This window comes from Eschscholzia californica, unplaced genomic scaffold (assembly GCF_041429995.1).
Source record: "Eschscholzia californica isolate CP2 unplaced genomic scaffold, dmEscCali1.0.p SCAF_5, whole genome shotgun sequence".
NCBI classification, from domain to species: Eukaryota; Viridiplantae; Streptophyta; class Magnoliopsida; order Ranunculales; family Papaveraceae; genus Eschscholzia; species Eschscholzia californica.
The window spans coordinates 3610633-3622711 of NW_028238472.1; the positions used below are offsets into that span (position 1 = coordinate 3610633).

The 12079-nt window shown below is 37.0% G+C and overlaps 1 protein-coding gene across 1 annotated transcript; it reads right to left on the reverse strand.

Moving 5' to 3' along the window:
• Positions 1-7037: 7037 nt before the first annotated feature.
• On the reverse strand, positions 7038-9302 carry LOC147536343 (uncharacterized). Its single transcript, XM_086644636.1, has 2 exons — positions 8174-9302; positions 7038-7971 (listed from the first exon to the last, which is right to left on the reverse strand). The coding sequence occupies exons 1-2, from the start codon at positions 9221-9223 to the stop codon at positions 7294-7296; spliced, it is 1728 nt and encodes a 575-aa protein (XP_086500762.1). The 5' UTR covers positions 9224-9302; the 3' UTR covers positions 7038-7293.
• Between the last annotated feature and the right edge of the window lie 2777 nt (positions 9303-12079).

A 12079-nucleotide genomic window follows, 5' to 3' on the forward strand; every position in this document is an offset into this window, starting at 1 on the left:
AAAACTAGTCTCCGGCAGCGGCGCCAAAAACTTGATGGTCCTAAAAAGTTTCCTAAATAGGTCTACGCCCGCAAGTGCACGGGTGTCAAGTTGTAATATTTCCGGTAAGACCGGTTCGTTCCTCAGAGACTAAGTGAAACCTATTCTAAGACTTGGAAGTAACTTGGTTTTTGGTTTTGATGAGGTTTTGGTAATAAAATAAAATAAATAAAATATTAAAATAAAATTACGGAAAGAAAATAATTACAAATGATACAAGGAACTCAAATGGGGGAGAGCCTAGGGTTTTCTGAATCCGTCTTCCTAACAATTCTAACGACAAATTAATTTTGGTCTGATTAGATATTTTTTTATATAACTCAGGTTTTTAGTCCATGAACGGTCTAAAAACCCGAAAGATTTTATCGTTAAAATGGTAAAAACTTTAATAAATTGTCGAGAAAATGATTATTACGACTTCATCTAAACCCGAGATAGAAAATTAGTTCTTCATGATAAAGGATGGAAGCTTAAATATATGGAAAAAGGAAAGAAAAGTAGAAAAGTTGGATTTCTTACTGATTTTGTAGCCAAACAGAGCCTTAGGAAGTGATTTCCTTCTGTTTTTCCTGTTTTCTGCCAAACAGACCCTTAGGGAAAACGATTTTCTCGTCTTCTCGGAAATAATTTCTCTGTGGGAAAATTATTTTCCCACAGATTTTCTCATCTTCCTCCTCACTGTTTTCCTTTTCTCTCTCTCTCTCTCTCTACTGTTTCTCTTTTGAAATTCTGTTTGGTTTAAGACTTGAAGTATATAAGAAGAATAAGACAGTAGCAATAACTCTCTCTCTCTCTCTCTCTCTTTCTAAAAACAATTTATGAATTAAAAAGAACAAAGAAAGATGAACAAATCAGAGACAACTTAATTAGATTATTTCTAAATACTTCTCTATTCTTTTTCTCCTCACCTCTCTACAAACTCTCTGTCTCACTAACTCTCCAGAAAATCAGCAAAGAAAAAGAAGGGAAATAGCTCTCTGTTCAAGTCTCTCTCTCTCTACTAAAATTATACCATTGAAGCTCTTGAGAGAGGAAGAAGATAAGCTGCCCCAAAACCGAGATGATCTCTTCTGGTTCTGTTTCCTCCCCCTTTTATATCCCAGCCGAATCCTCTTTTTATTGATCTCCCTTTCCTTCTCTGTAAAAATCTCTTTCAAAATCTTTTTAATCGAACATCTCCATTCCCGGTAGAAAGCTTTCTCTCTCTAGATTATACTTTCTATCAAGAGGAAATCTCTCCCTATAATCGGTTACTCCAGAGAAGATCCTCCCGGTTTCATTTCATCTCTGTTTTAGAATTTTTAGAGATAAGATATATCATGGAGAATCTCTCCATCAAATCTCTCTCGGTTCCTCTCTCTTTCTCTGTAACTTATCTCATGCCTCTCTGATCTCTATCAATCTCTTTCCCTTTCAAGCTCTCCATAACTTCTCAAAATTCTCATTCTCTCTCTGTCTCTTTCCATCTCTAAAACGATTTCCTTCTCTCTTTATTGTGAATGAGAGTGAGTAAAGGAAATCCCAATAACTTTGGGAAGCCAATCGTGCATTGCTGAAGAGGTGTGTTGGTGAATCAGCAATTGTGAACCGTGAGATGAAGTTAGATGCACGTTACTGTTTCTTGTCCGTCATATCATTCGGGCTACAGTACTAGCATGCCTTGCGAGACACTGGATCAGGGCTTGAAAAGAATCCCGAATGTCACCCGCGTGTACCCACCACTATACCAAACATTTAGACTTCACCGTCAGATTACATGCCACGTGTCTCTCACTATATGTTGATATTTGGTCATCTATTTATTTTTTTTTGCCCAATCTTTGACTTGCTCTCTTTTGCTCATCCGGACTCCGATTCCACTTCCGCTTTCGCCGATAGATTCGTATTGGATTCTACTTTCACATGAGCACTAATATTGACCAGAATACCCTTGTCATTAAAATGACCGAAATGTCCCTCAAGTATGTCTTTATCACGATGTTCTCGCATCGGACTCCGTAAATGAGACCTGAGAAAGAAAATCAAACAAATCATCAGAGTAACCGCTCGAACTAGACTAACTAACCCGAGTTAAGAGATTCAGATGGGACATTTTCATGTCTCATCAGGGCCATATAGGAATTAACTCCCAAATTTTGAAGGGTAGTTATGACATTTATATGAAAATAGGGTTATTTTTTCACTGTCATGGATCTTTTTCTCTTTAACTCCCAAATTTTGAAGTTTTGGATCAATCCCTCTTGTTTTAATGGGTTTCTTAGTCCCTACTCCCTCAACATTTAACACAATGGGTTTCTCAGCCTTATAATCCCCACTTGAAGCCACTATGAAAAAAATATTATAAAAAATTAATAATCGTATAAGAAATTGAAGGTCGACAACATCTGAATCTAGAAGGAGTAGTTTTGAGTTGGATGACCACAAGCTTAACACCCTGTCTAAAGGAGTTGAGATTACATATTGCAATGACAAAGTATTGAATATCATCATGACTGGTCTAGAAAATATCGAAATAAAAGGAATTCGAGAAATTGAGTTTCTTCCACGACAGATAATACAAGCTCAACTCAGCACACACGTGATTAAGGAGAGCACCAACTTCAAGGGCTTCCTTCCAGAGCTAGAAGGTTGTGAACTACGATGCTTTGAACGATTAACTCGGGCAGAGGTTGATGGGCTCTTCAACATTTAATGTGATGAAACAAAAAGGTTGTTGGAGCAAAAATTACCAAGATTCACCAGGTTTTGGAATATCTCTTGTAACTATCTAATATTGTTATTAGGTACATGTTATTTACTTCCCTATAGAAACTATGTAAGAAAAACCCAAAATTTGGGCCCAAATACGAAAAAAAAACCCACTCAGAAATAATATTGTTAAAAAACCCCACTCGGAAATAATAATGTAAACATGGAGAAAACACTGCTCAAAAGATGGGGGGAATCAGTGTTCAAATTTCGGAAACGAACACCAAGCTAACTAAGGGCTATTTCGCGGAAACAAACACCAAGCTAGCTAAGGGTCACAATAAGGATATTTTCGGACGATCTTAGCAAATTCTGGGTTCCCCATAGCGACCACCATCATCTTCTCCATTTAGAACACAACCTCCATTAAAGCTAACCCTAGCTTTCTCTCTCTAGAAATTTCTTGTCCAAAACCAAATCAAACCACATGGGAAGCTAGCCAAGATGATGGGGAGTAAAAGCCCTATGATTTCCGGCCAAGAAAGTGGCCGGAAATGTCAAGAAAGATCCGGCCAAAGATTGAAGAAATTCCGGCCAACCATGAAATCCGGTCACATAGGTGCTGTCCCGGCCGGATGCACCATGTCCCGAGCATGTCGCGTCCTTCCCCATGCTGTCCCGTGTTGTCCCGAGCTGAAGAAGCTTACTACTAAAATATGGGACTGTATTTATAGTTTTTAAAACGTAACTGCAGACATTTACTAATGCTACACATTTACTAATGCTACAGCCTACAGATATTCAAACTTACTTGCAGAAATTAAAAAAACCACCGCCCATCATCATAAAACCTAAAACTTGACACAACCAAGGGCCAACCAGACCAGACCAGACCAGATTCAGTTTCCACCACAAGGGAGACGAAGGACAAGGTGAAGAGTCGATTCCTTCTGGATATTGTAATCAGCAAGGGTACGACCATCTTCTAATTGCTTTCTGGCAAAAATCAGCCGATGTTGATCAGGTGGGATACCCTCCTTGTCCTGAATCTTTGCCTTCACATTATCAAACTTTGCCTTCGCTTTAGTAATACATTAAGCTCGTGTCTTCGAACTATACTTGGTTGGTTTGAAGAGTTTGGAAATCGAAAGATTTGGTTAGAGGGAACTAGACTTGGTGAAATTATCTATATAATACTTAAAACAGAAGGAAAAAAAGACACACATCTTTTTTTTAATAAAAGATATTGTTCAGGGACTAAATTTTAATTTTAGTTTGTCCTTGAAATCAACATTTGTTTTTTAGAAGTAGCCTATGTTCATGATTTCTCAATTTTGTAGAAGTATACTTTAATTATATGTGAAATTATAAGGTTTAAAATCCTCAAGCTTTTTCTGCCTTGTGTCTCTTATATATTCATAAGTGCAAGATGTTTTAGCAGAGTACTTGACTCTTCTCGTATGAATCTATCATTGACCAGGGGCTTTTGAGCTTTTGAAGCTTGGGATAAGTAATACTTGTTGGACTCCACGATTCCACATCCCAAGCCATATTGTCCATTTTTAGGTGTGTTCACCGCCTCTTGGCACTATGGGTGGGTACATGTTTAACTACCTAGGATAATATCTCGTAGACGTAGGGTCAAAATGTTCACCTCCTTTAATGGTCTTGTGGATTATATTTTCGCAAATGAACACTATCGCGTAGTAGTTCAGTTGAGTTTGTTTGAACCGATCAATCAAGCTCAGTTGAACCAAGCCAAACTAGAATACCAGATTGTGGAAGTGTTTTATTCCACTTTACTACAGAGCCACTTCTATTTATTAGTTTGGCTTTGGCTCGACTCAAGATGATGGACAACCACCACTACCCTAGTTACTGTCTCCTAAAGACGTGCTTAAAAGAAAAAATAAATTATTTTGGTTGCTAACGTTATAGTGTTCAGACCCATTCAGACATAGAATTGGAGTTATGGGTGGAAACCGGGCCACGTCGAGTGACTGCGGGTTTAATCTGGGTCAGGCTGGTGGTGGAGTTTTGGAATTTTGTGTCCGTTAAAGATTATTGAGCAGATTCGGACGGATAATTACCAAAATCGGTGTACAAAACTTGTCGAAGCCTGCATACCCTTTCGGTTTTTTCAGGTACGGATGGTGTGGGTTTTGAGTAAAACTCAAGATGCACAATGCACCCTTATGTCACCTAAATTAAGGGCCTCATGGCCAATAAGGCACAAGACAAGTATGAATTGTGAGAGTCAAGAATTTGTAAAGAAATCAATGCGCAATTTACTGAACATGTAAAAGAAGTCGTGTTTCTTGGTCACCACGAGACACCAAGTTTATGACCACATTTATCTGCAAGTCGTTTTGACTAATTTTGAATCAAAATGCCCCAAAATCAATTCGGTTTTGTTGTACTTTCAACTTAACTTTAGGTTATTGAAGAAATATTTATCTCACGTTTGACTTATAATATAGTAGTTATTCTCATTAATTGCATAACAATGCGCAATATAAATCTTCTAATTAGCAATTGGTTTCCGTCGGACAAACAGTGACGGATTGAGATCGGATGGAATGTAAGGTAACATTTCAAAACTCGAACCAGACTCATTTATATGATCCAATCGGTTGAACCCATTTCCGAGTTTTGGTTGTTCATGGACTCTATTAGATTCGGGTGTCCATGACAGGTTTCAGATTTTTAGACTTTCTCCCTGGCTTCAAATAAACTCCAAAATAGTCCGGGACAAAAAGCACTATCAGTATGTAGTATATAGGACTCTCCATACAAACCCAATTAGTTTCGAGTTGGATGTTCACAAACTTAACATGATATCAAAACAAGACCAAATGGCCAGACATCCACTTCCCCCAACAACAAATACACGTGGTAGGGTCAAAAGAACGCGAAAAAACGAGGAGATAAAATAGTCCAAAGATACTCTCTAATAACAATAACCAAGTATATATCTAGGTAGGAATTATATTTGAAACTTGTTATGTCTGTTTTGTTTCATTCGTTATAGTTATTACTATCAAATCTTTGAGAACTCAAACTTCATTCTTCTAGTGATTATCAATATCCAACTGAACTGCTACGAGAATAACAAACAACAATAGAAATAAACAATCACAGATGAACACAAGAGTTTACGTGGTGGTTCGACAGTAAAACCTACTCTATGGCGAATAATGACACGATAGTTTCACTACTTACGAAGAACAAGAATAGAAAGATATCTCAAGAGCTTATGAATATAGAACCCGCTAACCCTGGCCCTCTTGCACACAGCGCATCCACGATATGTACCCAAAACCGAAAAAAAAAATGATGCCTTGACATTGATAAAAGTTTTTTGAGTTGCACTTGGGGTTTGATATCAACCCCTATTATCAAGACACTTCTCAACATGAAGTAAAGCTGTCAATTAAATTTAGTGAGAAATAGAGGGTATCAAGCTTCTCACTTACATCCTCTCCAAAAATCAACCTATAATGTTGACAAACATTCGAGCTTCAAATCATAGATGGCAATGTCAATCAACAAAACCCATAATTTTGCCCAATTGCTCAACAATCAAGTAGTTTAATCAAAACGAAGAAGACAATTCAAGAAAAGAAAAATATAGCCAACTGCAAAACAAGCCGAATCACATAGACAATTCAAGTGTTTCACATGACTTGGGTCTTACCTTTATTTCGATTTTGAAGACAAAGTAACTAATTTGAGAGAGATGATGATGATGAAGATGATGGTATTTTGGAGGTGGAATGAAGCTTCAAAAATAGTTAGGAAGATTTGTGAAGATAGGAGATGGTTTTTTTCAGTTTTGATAGGAGAGAGAAAAAGAAAATCTGATTTGTTTGGATAGGTAAGACAATATGGAAGTAAAAGTAAGGGGTATTTAGGGATATTCCCCACTTTTTGGACCCTTAGCTCAAAATCATATATATAAAGGGGTCAAATTTAGCTTTGTTGCCTCGACATACGATATTATGCATTGAGATCATCTTTTAGATTAGATATGGGTTTTGAAATAGGTTTTTGGAGTTTTAAACCCTCCTCTTGAATGTTAAAGGCATACTTGGATGTTAGATCATCTTTTGGATTAGATATGGATTATTTTTATGGCTTTTGCGTGTTTGAAAGAGTAGTCTATCAATGTTATGCATTCTAAACAATGAAAATATTGAAAAAAGGTAACGCATTGGTGAAGGTACAAAACCATTGGTAGTGACAGTTTACAACCAGGCATCAATACTGGGTCTGTTAAGAATTAATAAATAGTTAAAGAAGGTAATAAATAGTTAAAGAAGGTACTTATTGCTACTTAGCTTATGTTGATTAAGATTACAATAAGTAGTTAAAGAAGGTAATAAATAGTACTCCATACAATTACATCTAAAATTTCAAAAAATTAAAAGATGTTGTCTCGGTCTTGTCTCCGCAGAGACACCCGAGATTCTCGACCAAACCCTAACTCGGTGTCTCGGCTAAGTCTCGTCTCGAGAGAGAGCTGAGATCAAGACGAGACCCGAGATCTTGGGCCATCGAGACCAGCTACATAGCTTTCAAAGGAGGAGTATCTCCTTTTTCATTCACCTTCCTCAAAAGCTCTTCATCAACTACTAGCTCCAGCTCACGACACCAATCAATCATGTCACTATACACAGAAGGCCCTGTCACAACCCCATACTTCTCAAGTTTTAAAAATATAATCAAGGCCTTGTCTAAAAAAATCTTGTTCCCGTAAGCTGCAGGCATGCTTGAAGTGCACCTATCATCTGGTCCATAACCCATTCCTATCATATTATCGATGGTGCGTCTTGCTTGTTCTGGATCACCAGCAGCTTGTCCTTGGGCATCGACAAGTAACGTGCAAGACTCCAAATCGGGTTGCATATGTGCAAAAAACCGCACCTTGGTAATGATCCTTTGGGTTGCATTTAATAAAGTCATGATCATATATTTGTTGGTTCTATAATCAGGTGGAAAACCTCGAGTCATGATCTCGTCAAATGCTGCCTTGGCACATTCCACATTATTTGTCTTGCTGTACATTTGAAGCAAAATAGTGGATGTGAGGATGTCCGGTTGGATACCACCCTTATCAGTCATCTTCCTAAGAATTCTGTCGGCATCATCTAATCGATTATCCTTGGTATGAGCGTGCATAAGCTTCAAGTAGTCACGACTGTTTGCTTGGAAAGAATCCTCGTCCAAGACATGCTCAGCCATCTGCAGCACAAGGCAGAAGAAGATATATATATATATACGTTCTATCTTATATAAGTTTACACACATGCTATATGAATAAGGAGGATTTTAAGTTAGCAATTGAGTATTTTCGCATAATATTACAGCAATATATAGCATATCAATGAAAACTATATATGGGTTAAAAATGAGAAACAAAAAAGTGGGATAAGCAGCAACTGACCTTGAAATATAAACCCAAATTTCTTTGTTTGATGTTATCAAGCAAAATGAGCCAATCAATCCTATTGGGTTGAAGAATCTCAGTCCACTCAGCCAAAAGTGAAGATAGTAAATCCTCCCCCTGATCAGTAGTCTTCAATGACAAGATTTTTTCATGAACCATCTTGCATTTTCCAGTTATCTCCTTGGGGGGTTCTCCAGGGGTACTAATGAGCTTATCCGCTTCATGAATTCGATCAATAATTTCAACAAACTTTGGTTCTGATAAATCAAGACCATAAATATTATACTTAACCACCTCAGGTTTCTTCTTCTCTTCCACATTATCATTCTCAACTGTCTCTCCAGCTGCTTTTGTGGCTTCTTCTTCTTCTTCATATTCAAATTCAAATTTTGGTATTCCACGTATTTTCCATTTGAATATCATCTCTCTCAAAGTACCTCCTCTTAAACCACCAACATATCTAGTTAAAATAGGAGGAGTCTCTTGACTCTTTTTAAAATTTCGCTTATCAAGTATCATAACTCGAAATACTGAATTACATACTCCCCAAACTGTTTCCCACAAACCTTGATTAAAATTTCGAGATGGGACAAAAGTTGAATCAAGCATTTCAGCAAGTCCACCTTTTTCCAACTCTGATATTATAATCAAAAGCATAGCATTAATGGTTTCTTTATCAATACCTGGGTATGCAATAAAAAGCTCACCTTTCATGATCGAAGCGAATATGATTAAGAAGTCAGTCATAGGACCACCATCTTCATCCCAACATTCTAAACCTGAATCATTGAATTTGATGATGGGTTGAGCACCAATCAAACTATTAAAGAGCTCTACATAGTAAGAAGGATTTGAAGGGGAGGAGAAGGGTTTAAAGGTAACATCTTTATTATATTCTGAGGAGATGGAGTTACCAGAGCTGGTGTTTTTAAACAAAGGGGCGGATGATGCATGATTTCTACTGTGAAAAATACAACTAGAAGAAGAAATAGAGGAGGAGGAAAATCTGAAATACCGTCTGGTTATGGAGATGAGCTTAGGTCTCATTGTTGTTAGAGATCAACGAGGAAGACAATCAATCTAGAGAGAGAGAAAGCCAGAATCCAGATGGAGGTATATATATATATATATATATAGAGAGAGAGAGAGAGAGAGAGAGAGAGAGAGAGAGAGAGAGAGAGAGAGAGAGAGGAACGAACTGGTTCTTCAATGAGAATTAATAAAACCCTAGGGTCCGTTTGATACGTGAGAAAACGTTGGGGAAGAAAATCAACTTTTTCTGATAGGAAAGAAAATGACTTACTTTCCTATATGAAATTCAAGTTCTAGCGTTTGGTTGGTTGTGGGAAAATTTGGAGTACTTTAAAAAAAAAAAAATCATAAAACATTCTTAATCAATATCAAACATTGTCTAATAACAAATTTTATAGCAACTTAAAATATACAATAATCAGATTTGTCGTAAATTTTAATAATTCATTCATTAATCTTTTATTTTATAGATTCAACAAAAAATATTTGAGTTTTTTTAATGAGTATAACCTTCCTAATTAGTATTTAAAACGATTAAATAAGAAGTCCTAAAAAGAAGAGTTAATTCCTATATGGCCCCCTACTTTGTGACCAGCTTCCTTTATGGCTCCCAAATTTTTGTAAATTCAAATAAGACCCCCTATTTTCATGGAAATGTCATAACTACCCTTCCTATTAATATATTTTCAAAATAAAATTAAAAACAAAAACCTAAATTCCACCTCACTTCCCTCTCCACCACTCATCTCTCTCCACGTCACCTCTCTCTCCAACTCACCTCTCTCTCTCTCCAAGTCAGCACTCTCTTCTCCGATGAAGGTTGCCGGCCAGAAAATTTTCCGGCCGGCGACCTTCAAACTAAAAAAAATCTTTTTTTTTTTCACTCATCTCTCTCTCTAAATATTCCGGTGAAGGGGGTTTCCCTTCGCCGGAATCTGGTCTGTTCTTCAACAGATCTGGTATGTTCTTCAACATATCTGGTCTGTTCTTCAACAGATCTGGTCTTTTCTGTTGAAGAACATACCAGATCTGTTGAAGAACATACCAGATTTCGACGAAGGGAAACCCCCTTCGCCGGAATTTTTAGAGAGAGAGATATGAGTGAAAAAAAAAAAAAATTAAGTTTGAAGGTCGCCGACCAGCGACCTTCATGAGAGTGCTGACTTGGAGAGAGAGAGAGGTGAGTTGGAGAGAGAGGTGAGTGAAAAAAAAAATTTAAGTTTGAAGGTCGCCGGCCGGCGACCTTCATGAGAGTGCTGACTTGGAGAGAGAGGTGACGTGGAGAGAGATGAGTGGTGGAGAGGGAAGTGAGGTGGAATTTAGGTTTTTGTTTTTAATTTTATTTTCAAAATATATTAATGGGAAGGGTAGTTATGACATTTATATGAAAATAGGGGGCCATATTTGAATTTACAGAAATTTGGGGGCCATAAAGAAAGCTAGTCACAAAGTAGGGGGCCATATAGGAATTAACTCCCAAATTTTGGAGGGTAGTTATGACATTTATATGAAAATAGGGTTATTTTTTCACTGTCATGGATCTCTTTCTCTTTAACTCCCAAATTTTGAAGTTTTGGATCAACCCCTCTTGTTTTAATGGGTTTCTTAGTCCCTACTCCCTCAACATTTAACACAATGCGTTTCTCAGCCTTATAATCCCCACTTGAAGCCACTATGAAAAAAATATTATCAAAATTAATAATCGTATAAGAAATTGAAGGTCGACAACATCTGAATCTAGAAGGAGTAGTTTTGAGTTGGATGACCACAAGCTTAACACCCTGTCTAAAGGAGTTGAGATTACATATTGCAATGTCAAAGTATTGAATATCATCATGACTGGTCTAGAAAATATCGAAATAAAAGGAATTCGAGAAATTGAGTTTCTTCCACGACAGATAATACAAGCTCAACTCAGCACACACGTGATTAAGGAGAGCACCAACTTCAAGGGCTTCCTTCCAGAGCTAGAAAGTTGTGAACTACGATGCTTTGAACGATTAACTCGGGCAGAGGTTGATGGGCTCTTCAACATTTAATGTGATGAAACAAAAAGGTTGTTGGAGCAAAAATTACCAAGATTCACCAGGTTTTGGAATATCTCTTGTAATTATCTAATATTGTTATTAGGTACATGTTATTTACTTCCCTATAAAAACTATGTAAGAAAAACCCAAAATTTGGGTCCAAATATGAAAAAAAAACCCACTCGGAAATAATATCGTTAAAAAAACTCACTCGGAAATAATAATGTAAACATGGAGAAAACACTGCTCAAAAGATGGGGGGAATCAGAGTTCAAATTTCGGAAACGAACACCAAGCTAACTAAGGGCTATTTCGCGGAAACAAACACCAAGCTAGCTAAGGGTCACAATAAGGATATTATTAGACTTCTGGTGGCGCCTCCGAATGAGAATGCTACTTGGGAGGACACCAAGGCAAAAATGATCCAACTTCCCTGCTCTATCTCTCACTTCTTTGCACTCTTAATTAAAACCACTAATTTTGAACCCCAATCATATACCAAAGAGATAACACATAAAGAAGCTTACTACTAAAATATGGGACTGTATTTATAGTTTTTAAAACGTAACTGCAGACATTTACTAATGCTACACATTTACTAATGCTACAGATATTCAAACTTTTTTTTTTTTTTTTGTTGAAATAGATATCATTAGATTAAATCAAAACGTTATTACAATACTTATTAACTAAAATACAAGGAACATTCCTCCACACTTTATCTCTCCGATTCTTCCTCGCCCATTTTGCTAATATGTCTGCATTGTGATTCAGCTTTCTCCTCGTAAACTGAAAGTTGATCTTCTGGAACTGGTGAATGTATGACTTGATTTTCTTTATGTGC

Bases quoted from the DNA above. Each gene is read 5' to 3' on its own strand.
- LOC147536343 (XM_086644636.1), bottom strand. From the start codon at position 9,223: ATGAGACCTAAGCTCATCTCCATAACCAGACGGTATTTCAGATTTTCC. The intron at 7,972-8,173 runs GTCAGTTGCTGC...CTTGTGCTGCAG, and splicing joins ATTTGGGTTTATATTTCAAG to ATGGCTGAGCATGTCTTGGA.